This window comes from Temnothorax longispinosus, chromosome 11, assembly GCF_030848805.1.
Source record: "Temnothorax longispinosus isolate EJ_2023e chromosome 11, Tlon_JGU_v1, whole genome shotgun sequence".
In the NCBI taxonomy this organism is placed as follows: Eukaryota; Metazoa; Arthropoda; class Insecta; order Hymenoptera; family Formicidae; genus Temnothorax; species Temnothorax longispinosus.
The window spans coordinates 8617304-8634335 of NC_092368.1; the positions used below are offsets into that span (position 1 = coordinate 8617304).

At 44.7% G+C, this 17032-nt stretch overlaps 2 protein-coding genes across 2 annotated transcripts; both read right to left on the reverse strand.

Annotated features, from left to right (window-relative positions):
* Positions 1 to 4862: 4862 nt before the first annotated feature.
* On the reverse strand, positions 4863 to 5789 carry LOC139822314 (uncharacterized). Its single transcript, XM_071793923.1, has 2 exons — positions 5296 to 5789; positions 4863 to 5175 (listed from the first exon to the last, which is right to left on the reverse strand). The coding sequence occupies exons 1-2, from the start codon at positions 5787 to 5789 to the stop codon at positions 4863 to 4865; spliced, it is 807 nt and encodes a 268-aa protein (XP_071650024.1).
* A 2566-nt stretch (positions 5790 to 8355) lies between these two features.
* On the reverse strand, positions 8356 to 13530 carry LOC139822193 (uncharacterized). Its single transcript, XM_071793816.1, has 2 exons — positions 8665 to 13530; positions 8356 to 8610 (listed from the first exon to the last, which is right to left on the reverse strand). Exon 1 carries the CDS (start codon positions 11247 to 11249, stop codon positions 8706 to 8708), a length of 2544 nt encoding a protein of 847 aa, XP_071649917.1. The 5' UTR covers positions 11250 to 13530; the 3' UTR covers positions 8356 to 8610; positions 8665 to 8705.
* Positions 13531 to 17032: the final 3502 nt, after the last annotated feature.

Genomic DNA, 17032 nt, shown 5'->3' on the forward strand with positions numbered 1-17032 from the left:
AACACGTTCGTACACAAGAAACTTATAAAAAATATATACGTGTAACACTTTGCGCGGACTCGACGAGACTGAATTCAATGACGGTTGCAGAAGTCGCCAGAGAAAAATATAATGGCGGTGTATAAAACTGATAGTCGTAAGACAAAATATGTCTCGCACTACAAAGGCGAGCGCCGAGGTCCGCCGGAACATCGCGGCACCTCGCTTCTATGTTATGATATGCGATAATGCAATATGTGATTACCAATTCGTGCAACCGATGCTCCAGCGGACGTCGCATATACGGCTCGAATAGAAATGCGCGCGAAGAAAATATATAGCATGATTTATACATAAAAAAACAATCCATCTACGCAGTACGTGAAAAAAACAAAGGAAGAAATGACGTCATCGGGACGATGATCGATCCCGATAACGCATCGAACCTGTAGGGACATGTTCGTCGTAAGCAAATGTTTTCTAGGAAAAGGGGGCGTTATCGCGTAGACTAAACAATTTCGCGCTATTTTTTACGACGCAGTACGCGAGACAAAGGAAAAGATCTTTCAAAAAATCAGTTGGAGCGAGAGAGAGAGCAAAGGGTATATAATGAGGGATGAAGCGCATCGAGCCGCATTAGTATACGATTTGAGAGCGATACATCGGTCAAAGAGTATCGAGATTTATTGTGTGGTTAAACACGTTATCACGTTATCACGTGCAAGTGCTGTGAAGTGATATAATAAAAGAACTGGTGCGAAAGTGATCAAACATGGATCAATTCGAGCAAACCGAACGCGATCTATTGGAGCTGTCCGACCAAGTAGCTACCGTGGGTGAATTTTTCACATGGGCGCTGCAATGCGCGGAATTCGTCGAGCAGCTCGAGACACGCTGTAGTGCCAAACGTCAGCGGCTCTCCAACAATCCAACGATCGGGCAGAGGCAATCGTTGGTTGCCAGAATTGCGCGACTCGAGGGTGTGAAGTTGCGATTGGAAAGACAATTTATCCATAGCGGTGGTGATTATGCGAACGCCGGTACCGTGGCAACACGCGCGCGACAGAACTCGTATGGCGAGAAATCGACGCCGGGTTCAAAAAGCGTATAATGACCGGTGCGGTAATTAATACAGACCATATAGAACCGCGACAGTTTTTGGAAGACGCCTGCAGCGTCGTATGCAAGCGAGTGCGAGACATTATAAAAACACATAACTGTGTCAAAGTGAACACCGCGTTCAACGGGGAGTTTGTGGCGGGTGATAAACGTGCCAATAAGAGTATATGTACAAATAACATAGAACTCTGTGATACATCGCACTTGCGCGAGTGGTACGAGCTACATGTTATCGAGCCCACATTAGCGAAACTCGAGGAGTTCCAGGAACGCGACAGTGGTTGGGCGTTGACTCGAATCCTCAATTTGACGGTGAGCGTCAACAAGTACAATCCTTTGCGCGCGGGGTGTCACATGAAATTGCCTGAAGACATTAAATTGAAGCACGCGGTGATCAATGTGCTGTCTATGGACAATGCATGTTTTGCGTGGGCCGTGACGGCTGCTTTGCATCCAGCCGAAAGACATCCAGAACGGGAATCTTCATACCCGCATTATTCAACGGTACTGAATGTACGAGACATTGAGTTCCCAATGACGTTGAGGCAAATTAAACAGTTCGAACGACTCAACGATATATCCGTCAATGTCTATATCATCGAGGGACAGAAGACTTCAAACGTTCTCCCGATACGGCTTACCGACCGCACGAGTGATAAAAAACATGTGAATCTGCTGTACATGCAGGACCCACGAGACGACAATGTTGGACATTTCGCGTGGATTAAACATCTATCACGTCTCGTGAGCTCGCAATTGAGCAAGAAAAAGAACAAAAAATTTTTTTGCGATCGGTAAGTACCTATACTTTTATTAATAATATATATCATTATATATTTTTTTGTAAAAAAATTTATAATATTTGTGTTTCTTTTTTGCAGATGTCTTCACTACTTTAGTTCGAGCATGAAATTGGAAGCCCACACCGTGGAATGTCGAAAGGTAAACAAATGCGCAATCCGACTACCGAGCGAGGACAACAAGTGGCTCAGCTTCAAGAACCACAGCAGGAAAGAGCGACTTCCCTTCGTGGTGTACGCCGATCTGGAGTGCGTGCTGCAGAAGACACAACCGGATACGGAACACGCGTCATACGCCTACCAACATCATCGGGTATGTAGTATAGCATACTACGTACAGTGTTCGTACGACGAAACGTTATCGACGTATCGATTTCGTCGCGATAACGACTGTGTCGCGTGGTTCGTCGAGGAACTCAACGGATTGGCGCATCGCGTAAAAAACATCTTGTCCGACATTGTATGCATGGTAGACCTAACGCGAGACGAGTGGGAGACATTTCACAGCGCGACGAAATGTCATATATGCGAACAACAATTCGCGCCTGATGATAATAAAGTGCGCGATCATTGCCACCTGACCGGGCGGTACAGAGGTCCAGCACACTCGACGTGCAATCTGAATTATAAGGATCCTCACTTCATCCCAGTAATATTCCACAATCTGTCGGGCTATGACGCACACTTTATTATCAAGGAGATAGCTGCCGCGTTCGAAGGCAAGATCGATGTACTGCCTATAACAAAGGAAAAGTACATCTCATTTACTAAACACGTGAAAGACACCGCGGAAAAATCTGATTGGCGAAACGATATAAAGTTAAGATTTATCGACTCGTACAAATTTCTTAGCGCGAGTCTCGCAAAATTGGCATCCTTCCTAGATAATGATAAATTAAAAATTATACGATCAAAATTTTCCACGTTATCCGACAACGATTTCAAATTATTGACGCGAAAAGGTGTCTTTCCATACGAATACGTGGACAGCGTCAAAAAGCTGGAGGATACGTGTTTACCGCCGCGCGATTCATTTTACAGTTCCTTGACCGGTGACACCGTATCCGAGAGCGATTACGCGCACGCCGCGAACGTATGGCAGCGATTCTCCGTTCGAACCCTGGGCGAATACAGCGATCTATATCTGAAAACCGATGTCTTGCTGTTGGCCGACGTGTTTGAAAATTTCCGCGACAGCTGCGTCGCGAGTTACGGACTTGATCCCGCGTACTACTACACTTTACCAGGCTTTACGTGGGACGCCATGTTGAAACATACGCGTATCAATTTTGAACTGCTGACCGACGTTGACATGGTCATGTTTGTCGAACGTGGTATTCGTGGCGGGCTGAGTCAATGTTCCGGCAGATACGCGAAGGCCAACAACAAGTATATGGAGTCGTACGATTCATCGAAACCGTCGTCGTACCTAATGTACTTCGATGTCAACAACTTGTACGGCTGGGCGATGTGTAAGCCACTGCCCTACGCGGAGTTTCGATGGGTCGAAGACGCGTCAAATTTCGACGTTAACGCGATCGCTTTGGATTCGCCTACGGGCTATATTCTCGAGGTCGATCTCGAGTATCCGCAGGATAAACATGACGCGCACGCTGACCTTACCGTTCTGTCCGATGCGCGATAAACCGCCCGGCAAACGGCAGGACAAACTTCTCGCCACGCTGCACGATAAGGAGCGTTATGTTATTCATTATCGCAATCTGCAGCAGTGCATGCGTCATGGCCTTCGCATCACCTAAAATACATCGCGTATTGCAATTCGCTCAATCTGAGTGGCTCCGCTCTTACATCGAACTCAATACAAAATTCAGGACACAAGCCAAAAATGAGTTCGAAAAAACATTATATAAATTAATGAATAACGCTGTTTTTGGAAAAACAATGGAGAATGTACGAAACCACGTCGATGTAAAATTAGTGACGACGTGGAAGGGTAGATATGGCGCGGAGGCAATGATCGCGCGACCGAATTTCCACAGCAGTAGCTTGTTTTCAGAAAATCTGGTAGCCATTGAACTGCGCAAACTCGAGGTGAAATTCGACAAACCGATCTACGTCGGCATGTGCATTCTCGACTTGTCGAAGGTGTGCCTGTACGAATTTCACCACGAATACATGTCTCCCCTGTACCGCGACTCGTGTAGAATCATGTATACCGACACGGACAGTTTGATTTATCATATCAAGTGCGACGACGCGTACGAGAACATGAAACATGATATAGCCCGGTTCGACACAAGTGACTATGCGGTAGATAACGCTTATGATATGCCTCTCGTCAATAAAAAAGTGCCGGGCCTGATGAAGGATGAAAACAACGGGTGCATTATGACCGAATTCGTTGGACTTAGGGCGAAAATGTACGCCTTGCGAGTCGATGGCAAAAAAGATTGTAAAAAGCGAAAGGTGTCAAAAGTAACGTCATCGCGCGCACCATCACATTCGACGACTACACGCGGTGTCTGAACGATGAGATCGAAATGACTCGACCACAGTCGTGCATAGATCGAAAATGCACGAAGTGTACACTATTAGCGAGACGAAAATCGCTCTGAGTCCGTACGACGATAAGCGATATATCGTGCCGGATTCGACCGATACGTTGCCGTGGGGACATTACCGAATATAACGTAATGTATATATGTATATATGTATGTATATATATATATTATGTAGTAGTAATATATGTATGTATGTAGTATATGTAATATAATGTATGTATGCATATATGTATGTAATGTATGTAGTATAACATATATGTATGTATGTAAGAAATAGTCCTCGAGTAAATATCGTATTATATATGAGAAGGGATATTAATAGAGATATCGCACATGTATTTAGTATTGAATATTTTTTATTATATACTGTATATGTATTACATATTTCAAACACTTTACATGTATCATTTTTATATTAAGAATAAAATACAGTTTGCACGAATTAAATCGCATTGTCCTTGTGTATCCATGAGTTGTGTGATCCATCGAATCCCAACCATTTCACGTAAACCTCGTCGCCCCTCCTGCGCAGTACTTTCTCCACGAGATACACGTCAGGATAAGTCGCGCGATGCAACTCGTACTCGTAGAACGCTCCAGCGACGGATTTTCCACGATAGTCCTCGAGTAGGTAGGTTACGGGATTGGTATGCTGCACTTTAACGATCTTATAAACACCTGGGTGGTCCAATTCGGCGTGTATCGGTACCGAGTCGCCCGCTTTGAACTTTGCCGGGCCCGCGATCTTTATCGCGCTGTACACCGTAGCCAAGAGTCTTTCGGCGATCGCGGGGGTAACGTCGACGGGTCGCATGCCGATCGTTCGATGCTTGCGCGCGTTGTAATCCGACACGAGTCGCGATAACGCGTCAAACCACTTGTAAGTTCCATTGAGCGTAAACATTTTCCACATGTTGTTTTTTAACGTGCGATTGAATCGCTCGACGACCGACGCCTTCATCACCGAATACGTGGAATAATGATTTATACCGTGTTTTCTCACGAGACGTTGCACGTCGGTGTTGTAAAATTCCTTCCCCATGTCGGTTTGTAGATTACTAGGGCACCTTCCGCTATCTCGAATTATCTCAGCGATAGCGTCAGCTGTCTCGCTGCCACCTTTACCCTTGAGCGGCACGGTCCACGCGTACTTGCTCAACACATCGATGACGGTGAGTATGTAGTGGTAGCCTCCGTTGAAACGCGAGTACGGACGCATCTCGACGATATCAGCCTGCCACAGGTCGTCGTACCCTCGCACTATGACGTGTCTGCGGGGAAAATTTCTTCTCGCCGGTGCGTGCAATTCGTCCACCAACCGTCGCTTTTTGATATTTTTATCCACATCGGTCGATTTTAACGGTCTCATGTTCGGTTAGCGTTTCGTTGACTGTCGATCGTCGTTCTTTGGCTGTACGTAACCGTTTCTGTTTATGTTTCTGCGTCGTTCATCGCTGTTTCTGAACCGCTCAGAAACCATATCGAGCCGTTCTCGAACCGTTCGTTGTCGTTCGTCGTTGTCAGTTAACTGCTTCTTGTCACTCATCGTCGTCGTCGTCGTCGACGTTCTTTAGCTGTTTGTAGCTTTTCCTGTCTCCGCGTAGTTCACAGCTGTTTCTAAACCGCTCGTAATCGTTCCTAACCTGTTTTTGAACCGTTCGACAACCGTCCGACAACCGTTCTTGAACCGCTCGACAGCCGTCCGACAACTGTTCTCGATTCGTTCGTTGCTGTTCGTCACCGTCGTTAATTAACCGTTGCTTCTCTTCACTCGTTGCCGTTCGATAGTCGTTTCTGCTGAACCGTTTCTTCATCTTTCATTCACCGTTTCCAATCTATCGATATTTGCACGTCGAAGCTCGTTCACCGCAGCCTGTAACGCTCGCACATCCTTCTCGAACGCGGTAAGCTTCTCGTCTGACTCTTTCCATTGATCTGTCAGACTTTTAAAGCATTGATCAACGTATATTTTGTTAACAGCGTCACCGTCAGTCTCAGGTTGCGCTACGCGACGAATCTTGCGCGATCTTGCATCAAAGTCCGTGGCGGCGCGACACAGAGCGTTGTCGCGCACGAAATTTCTCACTAATCCGATAATGATAGGAAATGGTATTCGTCGCGTCTTCGCGCTGCTCGAACAATCCAAATTTATTGATCGGCATTTCGACACCGATTGAACGGATCGCTGTCGCACCGTTTAATTTATAATAATCCCAGCCTCGCGAAGTTCCTCGATGATCGACATGATCTCATTGTCGGTGGAGTGGATTAGTGAGAAATTTCGTGCGCGACAACGCTCTGTGTCGCGCCGCCACGGACTTTGATGCAAGATCGCGCAAGATTCGTCGCGTAGCGCAACCTGAGACTGACGGTGACGCTGTTAACAAAATATACGTTGATCAATGCTTTAAAAGTCTGACAGATCAATGGAAAGAGTCAGACGAGAAGCTTACCGCGTTCGAGAAGGATGTGCGAGCGTTACAGGCTGCGGTGAACGAGCTTCGACGTGCAAATATCGATAGATTGGAAACGGTGAATGAAAGATGAAGAAACGGTTCAGCAGAAACGACTATCGAACGGCAACGAGTGAAGAGAAGCAACGGTTAATTAACGACGGTGACGAACAGCAACGAACGAATCGAGAACAGTTGTCGGACGGCTGTCGAGCGGTTCAAGAACGGTTGTCGGACGGTTGTCGAACGGTTCAAAAACAGGTTAGGAACGATTACGAGCGGTTTAGAAACAGCTGTGAACTACGCGGAGACAGGAAAAGCTACAAACAGCTAAAGAACGTCGACGACGACGACGACGATGAGTGACAAGAAGCAGTTAACTGACAACGACGAACGACAACGAACGGTTCGAGAACGGCTCGATATGGTTTCTGAGCGGTTCAGAAACAGCGATGAACGACGCAGAAACATAAACAGAAACGGTTACGTACAGCCAAAGAACGACGATCGACAGTCAACGAAACGCTAACCGAACATGAGACCGTTAAAATCGACCGATGTGGATAAAAATATCGAAAAGCGACGGTTGGTGGACGAATTGCACGCACCGGCGAGAAGAAATTTTTCCCCGCAGACACGTCATAGTGCGAGGGTACGACGACCTGTGGCAGGCTGATATCGTCGAGATGCGTCCGTACTCGCGTTTCAACGGAGGCTACCACTACATACTCACCGTCATCGATGTGTTGAGCAAGTACGCGTGGACCGTGCCGCTCAAGGGTAAAGGTGGCAGCGAGACAGCTGACGCTATCGCTGAGATAATTCGAGATAGCGGAAGGTGCCCTAGTAATCTACAAACCGACATGGGGAAGGAATTTTACAACACCGACGTGCAACGTCTCGTGAGAAAACACGGTATAAATCATTATTCCACGTATTCGGTGATGAAGGCGTCGGTCGTCGAGCGATTCAATCGCACGTTAAAAAACAACATGTGGAAGATGTTTACGCTCAATGGAACTTACAAGTGGGTCGACGCGTTATCGCGACTCGTGTCGGATTACAATGCGCGCAAACATCGAACGATCGGCATGCGACCCGTCGACGTTACCCCCGCGATCGCCGAAAGACTCTTGGCTACGGTGTACAGCGCGATAAAGATCGCGGGCCCGGCAAAGTTCAAAACGGGTGACTCGGTACGCGTCAGCAAATACAAAACAATTTTCGAGAAGGGTTACACGCCGAATTGGACCACCGAGGTGTTTAAGATCGTTAAAGTGCAGCATACCAATCCCGTAACCTACCTACTCGAGGACTATCGTGGAAAATCCGTCGCTGGAGCGTTCTACGAGTACGAGTTGCATCGCGCGACTTATCCTGACGTGTATCTCGTGGAGAAAGTACTGCGCAGTAGGGGCGACGAGGTTTACGTAAAATGGCTGGGATTCGATGGATCACACAACTCATGGATACACAAGGACAATGTGATTTAATTCGTGCAAACTGTATTTTATTCTTAATATAAAAATGATACATGTAAAGTGTTTGAAATATGTAATACATATACAGTATATAATAAAAAATATTCAATACTAAATACATGTGCGATATCTCTATTAATATCCCTTCTCATATATAATACGATATTTACTCGAGGACTATTTCTTACATACATACATATATGTTATACTACATACATTACATACATATATGCATACATACATTATATTACATATACTACATACATACATTTATATGTTATACTACATACATAGATATATATATATGTACATACATACATACATACATTATATTACATTATATACATTACGTTATATTCGGTAATGTCCCCACGGCAACGTATCGGTCGAATCCGGCACGATATATCGCTTATCGTCGTACGGACTCAGAGCGATTTTCGTCTCGCTAATAGTGTACACTTCGTGCATTTTCGATCGTATGCACGACTGCGGTCGAGTCATTTCGATCTCATCGTTCAGACACCGCGTGTAGTCGTCGAATGTGATGGTGCGCGCGATGACGTTACTTTTGACACCTTTCGCTTTTTTACAATCTTTTTTGCCATCGACTCGCAAGGCGTACATTTTCGCCCTAAGTCCAACGAATTCGGTCATAATGGCCCCATTGTTTTCATCCTTCATCAGGCCCGGCACTTTTTTATTGACGAGAGGCATATCATAAGCGTTATCTACCGCATAGTCACTTGTGTCGAACCGGGCTATATCATGTTTCATGTTCTCGTACGCGTCGTCGCACTTGATATAATAAATCAAACTGTCCGTGTCGGTATACATGATTCTACACGAGTCGCGGTACAGGGGAGACATGTATTCGTGGTGAAATTCGTACAGGCACACCTTCGACAAGTCGAGAATGCACATGCCGACGTAGATCGGTTTGTCGAATTTCACCTCGAGTTTGCGCAGTTCAATGGCTACCAGATTTTCTGAAAACAAGCTACTGCTGTGGAAATTCGGTCGCGCGATCATTGCCTCCGCGCCATATCTACCCTTCCACGTCGTCACTAATTTTACATCGACGTGGTTTCGTACATTCTCCATTGTTTTTCCAAAAACAGCGTTATTCATTAATTTATATAATGTTTTTTCGAACTCATTTTTGGCTTGTGTCCTGAATTTTGTATTGAGTTCGATGTAAGAGCGGAGCCACTCAGATTGAGCGAATTGCAATACGCGATGTATTTTAGTGACGCGAAGACCATGACGCATGCACTGTTGCAGATTGCGATAATGGATGACATAACGCTCCTTATCGTGCAGCGTGGCGAGAAGTTTGTCCTGCCGTTTGCCGGGCGGTTTATCGCGCATCGGACAGAACGGTAGGTCAGTGTGCGCGTCATGTTTATCCTGCGGATACTCGAGATCGACCTCGAGAATATAGCCCGTAGGCGAATCCAAAGCGATCGCGTTAACGTCGAAATTTGACGCGTCTTCGACCCATCGAAACTCCGCGTAGGGCAGTGGCTTACACATCGCCCAGCCGTACAAGTTGTTGACATCGAAGTACATTAGGTACGACGACGGTTTCGATGAATCGTACGACTCCATATACTTGTTGTTGGCCTTCGCGTATCTGCCGGAACATTGACTCAGGCCGCCGCGTATACCACGTTCGACAAACATGACCATGTCAACGTCGGTCAGCAGTTCAAAATTGATACACGTATGTTTCAACATGGCGTCCCACGTAAAGCCTGGTAAAGTGTAGTAGTACGCGGGATCAAGTCCGTAACTCGCGACGCAGCTGTCGCGGAAATTTTCAAATACGTCGGCCAACAGCAAAACATCGGTTTTCAGGTATAGATCGCTGTATTCGCCCAGGGTTCGAACGGAGAATCGCTGCCATACGTTCGCGGCGTGCGCGTAATCGCTCTCGGATACGGTTTCACCGGTCAAGGAACTGTAAAATGAATCGCGCGGCGGTAAACACGTATCCTCCAGCTTTTCGACGCTGTCCACATATTCGTATGGAAAGACACCTTTTCGCGTCAATAATTTGAAATCGTCGTCGGATAACGTGGAAAATTTTGATCGTATAATTTTTAATTTATCATTATCTAGGAAGGATGCCAATTTTGCGAGACTCGCGCTAAGAAATTTGTACGAGTCGATAAATCTTAACTGTATATCGTTTTGCCAATCAGATTTTTCCGCGGTGTCTTTCACGTGTTTAGTAAATGAGATGTACTTTTCCTTTGTTATAGGCAGTACATCGATCTTGCCTTCGAACGCGGCAGCTATCTCCTTGATAATAAAGTGTGCGTCATAGCCCGACAGATTGTGGAATATTACTGGGATAAAGTGAGGATCCTTATAATTCAGATTGCACGTCGAGTGTGCTGGACCTCTGTACCGCCCGGTCAGGTGGCAATGATCGCGCACTTTATTATCATCAGGCGCGAATTGTTGTTCGCATATATGACATTTCGTCGCGCTGTGAAATGTCTCCCACTCGTCTCGCGTTAGGTCTACCATGCATACAATGTCGGACAAGATGTTTTTTACGCGATGCGCCAATCCGTTGAGTTCCTCGACGAACCACGCGACACAGTCGTTATCGCGACGAAATCGATACGTCGATAACGTTTCGTCGTACGAACACTGTACGTAGTATGCTATACTACATACCCGATGATGTTGGTAGGCGTATGACGCGTGTTCCGTATCCGGTTGTGTCTTCTGCAGCACGCACTCCAGATCGGCGTACACCACGAAGGGAAGTCGCTCTTTCCTGCTGTGGTTCTTGAAGCTGAGCCACTTGTTGTCCTCGCTCGGTAGTCGGATTGCGCATTTGTTTACCTTTCGACATTCCACGGTGTGGACTTCCAATTTCATGCTCGAACTAAAGTAGTGAAGACATCTGCAAAAAAGAAACACAAATATTATAAATTTTTTTACAAAAAAATATATAATGATATATATTATTAATAAAAGTATAGGTACTTACCGATCGCAAAAAAATTTTTTGTTCTTTTTCTTGCTCAATTGCGAGCTCACGAGGCGGGATAGATGTTTAATCCACGCGAAATGTCCAACATTGTCGTCTCGTGGGTCCTGCATGTACAGCAGATTCACATGTTTTTTATCACTTGTGCGGTCGGTAAGCCGTATCGGGAGAACGTTTGAAGTCTTCTGTCCCTCGATGATATAGACATTGACGGATATATCGTTGAGTCGTTCGAACTGTTTAATTTGCCTCAACGTCATTGGGAACTCAATGTCTCGTACATTCAGTACCGTTGAATAATGCGGGTATGAAGATTCCCGTTCTGGATGTCTTTCGGCTGGATGCAAAGCAGCCGTCACGGCCCACGCAAAACATGCATTGTCCATAGACAGCACATTGATCACCGCGTGCTTCAATTTAATGTCTTCAGGCAATTTCATGTGACACCCCGCGCGCAAAGGATTGTATGTACTTGTTGACGCTCACCGTCAAATTGAGGATTCGAGTCAACGCCCAACCACTGTCGCGTTCCTGGAACTCCTCGAGTTTCGCTAATGTGGGCTCGATAACATGTAGCTCGTACCACTCGCGCAAGTGCGATGTATCACAGAGTTCTATGTTATTTGTACATATACTCTTATTGGCACGTTTATCACCCGCCACAAACTCCCCGTTGAACGCGGTGTTCACTTTGACACAGTTATGTGTTTTTATAATGTCTCGCACTCGCTTGCACACGACGCTGCAGGCGTCTTCCAAAAACTGTCGCGGTTCTATATGGTCTGTATTAATTACCGCACCGGTCATTATACGCTTTTTGAACCCGGCGTCGATTTCTCGCCATACGAGTTCTGTCGCGCGCGTGTTGCCACTGGTACCGGCGTTCGCATAATCACCACCGCTATGGATAAATTGTCTTTCCAATCGCAACTTCACACCCTCGAGTCGCGCAATTCTGGCAACCAACGATTGCCTTTGCCCGATCGTTGGATTGTCGGGAGAGCCGCTGACGTTTGGCACTACAGCGTGTCTCGAGCTGCTCGACGAATTCCGCGCATTGCAGCGCCCATGTGAAAAATTCTCCCACGGTAGCTACTTGGTCGGACAGCTCCAATAGATCGCGTTCGGTTTGCTCGAATTGATCCATGTTTGATCACTTTCGCACCAGTTCTTTTATTATATCACTTCACAGCACTTGCACGTGATAACGTGATAACGTGTTTAACCACACAATAAATCTCGATACTCTTTGACCGATGTATCGCTCTCAAATCTCACTAATGCGGCTCGATGCGCTTCATCCCTCATTATATACCCTTTGCTCTCTCTCTCTCGCTCCAACTGATTTTTTGAAAGATCTTTTCCTTTGTCTCGCGTACTGCGTCGTAAAAAATAGCGCGAATTGTTTAGTCTACGCGATAACGCCCCCTTTTCCTAGAAAACATTTGCTCACGACGAACATGTCCCTACAGGTTCGATGCGTTATCGGGGTCGATCATCGTCCCGATGACGTCATTTCTTCCTTTGTTTTTTTCACGTACTGCGTAGATGGATTGTTTTTTTACGTATAAATCATACTATATTTTCTTCGCGCGCATTTCTATTCGAGCCGTATATGCGACGTCCGCTGGAGCATCGGTTGCACGAATTGGTAATCACATATTGCATTATCGTATATCATAACATAGAAGCGAGGTGCCGATGTTCCGGCGGACCTCGGCGCTCGCCTTTGTAGTGCGAGACATATTTTGTCTTACGACTATCATTTTTATACACCGCCATTATATTTTTTCTCTGTCGACTTCTGCAACCGTCATTGAATTCAGTCTCGTCGAGTCCGCGCAAAGTGTTACACGTATATATTTTTTATAAGTTTCTTGTGTACAAACGTGTTTTTTTGTGTTCGGGTGAATAAACTAAGTTTCTTGTAATGCCTCCGCGCGAACCTTTTGTGCCTACAGACATAGAAGACAGTGAAATTTTGAGGGGGCCCGACGCTCCCCAGTTTGAAGACGTTATAGAGGCGTTTGAAGGCGCTCCTCCCGCGCCCCGGCTTCCGTTTGGGGGCACGATATCCGCGCCCGGCCGCGCGCGGGAGGACCTGTTCCGCCTGACGAGGGGCCGATTTCCCCTCATGGACGATACGCTGATTGCTTACGCGAACCGCGTAGCGAGTTTGTAGAGAGATAAAAAAACGTCTACTACTAAGGGGTATAAGTTTCTGGTGAGACGCTTATTAAACGTAGTACTCCACGCACGTGAAGTAGCAATGGAACAAGACTATTATATATCGATGAGGAGATTTTCGATAATGTGGATGGCGGATCACCCGTACCCCTTTCATAAGCAACAGAGGATACCGCTACGTCAAAGCCATATAAGTATAAACGTCGTAACGTATCTCACTGTCAGGGAGATAGGAGTGTTAAACAAAAGAGGAAACCGAATGATGTCAGGAATCTTTTTCCAACTGAAACTATTTGAGAACGTGGAGGGGTGGGTAAACCCGACCCGTATAGATCGATTTCTTCGGGCAGTGGACAGTCAAGAAAACGTGGGCGTTATTTCATGGCCGTGATTCCCGAAAGTTATTTCGAAGGATGTCGCAAGACTTTGAGGATTTCCGACTGTCAGGTACTAATAGAGATAATGTCAATGCTGTGTGAGAGAATATTCCCCCGCGGACCCTCACGCGGACCCCGCGGACCCCCACGCGGCTCCCGCGGACCCTCGCGCGGCCCCCGCGGCGCGACCGCGACCGCGACCGCGACCGCGAACCCGCGGCGCGGGTGAGTCATCCCGGTGAGTCATCCCGGTGAGTCATCCCGGTGAGTCATCCCGGTGAGTCATCCCGGTGATTCATCCCCCCCTTCCCCTCCCCCCCCGAAATCCCATACCCTTTTGTAACCCGATACCCTTGTGTAACCCGATACCCTTGTGTAACCCGATACCCCTGTGTAACCCGATACCCCTGTGTAGCCCGATACCCCGCTCCTCCCCCTCCCCCTCACCCCCCCTCGGAGCTCCCGGGCCTGAACCCGCCTATACTAACTACTGTTTCTTTAATCTATTTTTGAACAATCGATTCAGTCGGACATTGAAATAACGCAAAGTACTCCGTTAACTTCGGAGACTGGCAAACCTGTGTTTGTCATAATCGAGATCAAACTTTTTTATCCACTCGTTTCTTATAGATTCGAAACCGATCTCTCACACATACTACGTTTACGCAAGCGTTACTTCTGTAGTAACTTACGATAATTCCTTCGCGTAAACGGGATTTTGTAGTAACTTACGATAATTTACTCCGCGTAAACGAGTGAATTATTGTAAGTTACTACAAAAGTAACACTCGCGTAAACGTAGTAACAGAAAAAAAATTAAGTTGCTTTAATTAAACGTCGACGTCACGGGCTGTCAAAAACATAAATAGTTAATTTAATTGAATATTATTGAACGAAATATTCTAATTATTAAAACAATTATTTGATGTTTTTTATTCCTTAATATTACCAGTTAAGAAATAATGGGCTATGAGAGCCGATGCAAGATCAAATATGCGGAAAATTATATTTATCTTACAATTAGTCAACACATTAAAACATTAAAATTCAAACGTTTTGGCCCTAAATCGGACTCTCTTCAGTGACTCATGTATAAAAAAGTTGGAGGCTAAAGCTACCGTTTTAAGTATCTTATTATTCGGACATTTAGAAGCAATTAAGTGTCTAGACTCAAATACATCTGATAATTTTTATCCGTTAATTCGAATATAATAATATTTTCATTAATGACTAACTATTTGGATATGAAACATTGTAATGGTAAATTTTTATCTCTCGACGGATATATCATATATTGGCTGTATAATGTGAATAATTATAAAAATTGTATCAAACGCAAATGTTAAATATTTAATTCAAATTTTTATAATATCCCAGACAGCACAATGTCCAAAATCGGGACGTAAGACGTCTTTTAGTCATTTTTTGTAAGACGTCTGAAAGATGTCCAAAGGATGTCTTTTAGACGTCTTATGTCCCGCTTTTGACCATGTGTGCTGTCTGGGATGTACCTACGTTAAACACGAGGGGGTAACCACTAAATGAAATCGTGGGACAATGTCCCCGAAATCATTATGAAATCATATAAAATCATTAGAAATCATATGAAATCATCAGAAATCATATGAAATCACCATCAGAAATATAAAATCACTAGAAATCATATATGGAATCAGCAGAAATCATTTTGAATCTCCATGTTATCACTGGAAATCATGTGGAATCACCATGAAATCACCATGAAATCCTCAGTGAAATTTGATAATATCATATCAAATCTCGTATACAGTGTTGAAACCGTGTCGCATCGTGACGTGTTCTATTGATTACGATCGATTATCAATCGCTCTCGCAAGCGCCCTCCCCAGTAAAGTTAGGTTAGGTTAACCACGGAATGAGATGGCTGCGTGTCAAAAACGTGCGTGTACAATCTCTTAACGTTGCTGGATTCTAGTATAGTTATTTTCTCGAGTGTTTTCTAATCAGAGTATGATGGACGACAAGAATGACCGAGAAGACGGTAGCCAGCTTGGCAACAAGTACGACGCGGTGATACCTAAGTAACAAAATCTACTTTAGTGTTATTGGAACTCAGACAGAGACTCAGGAAGAGGATCAAACAGCTACAGACGTAATGTGGCACATTATAGAGAAAGGAATGGGGCTGAATATTCCTGTATACTTAAAAAATATCATGCGTCTTGAAGGATATGACACACCCATTGCTATAGAGAAAATGTCGGCAGATACTACTAAAGAGCTGGAATTGTTTGGTAGAACAGAAATGCTCAAGTTCATAAAAGAGGGTGAAAAGTACAGCGACTATTTCAACAAATATCATATTTGTCCTAGTAAGTTCCGCATTCCAACCGGACATAAGGCACTACTCGATGAAATACAGAAATTCGTTGCTAACAAACTCTCCACGGATAGAATGTATTTTATGCCTGAGTTAAGACTTAAAAAATCCAATTGTCAACCCCGAAAATTAACAGAAAATTTTAATCAGAAGCAAGAAGTCTATGCAAGTCAAGTGGCAAGTAAACTTCCAAATGAAGACCTTGATGAAGACTCCTTACCAAGCTCTTCGCAGCATGCCAACAGTAGATCAAATCCTGACACTTCCACTGATATCAATTTGAACGCTGAGCATGACAGTCTTTATGCCTTAATAATGGTATGGTTAAAGAAACAAAGTAAAGTAAGTATATAATTTAATACAAATATCTAATTTTTATGTAAGTACACGGAGAAAACAGCTATGGTTGTTACCTTGGTTGTTACATTCGTACTCTCTATGATTAGAAAACAAAGTTATGTGAATTAACGTTAAATAAATATTGTATTAATAATTGCTGTTGCTACATTAGCCAGGTGATATTACTAGTGTTTTCTCCATGTAACTACGTAATAATAATCTAAATTAAAATAATGTTAAATTCAATTTCCTAAAATTATTTATTATTTACAGAGGTAAGTAAAGAAGTCGAGAAGCAAGTTGTTGAGAAATTTTCGTCTGCTTCTATAGAAATAACCATCATTGAAGAAGGAATAAAGGATGATTCAGAGAGCTCTGACTATGTTGCTAAAGTCGGGGCTAATATTAT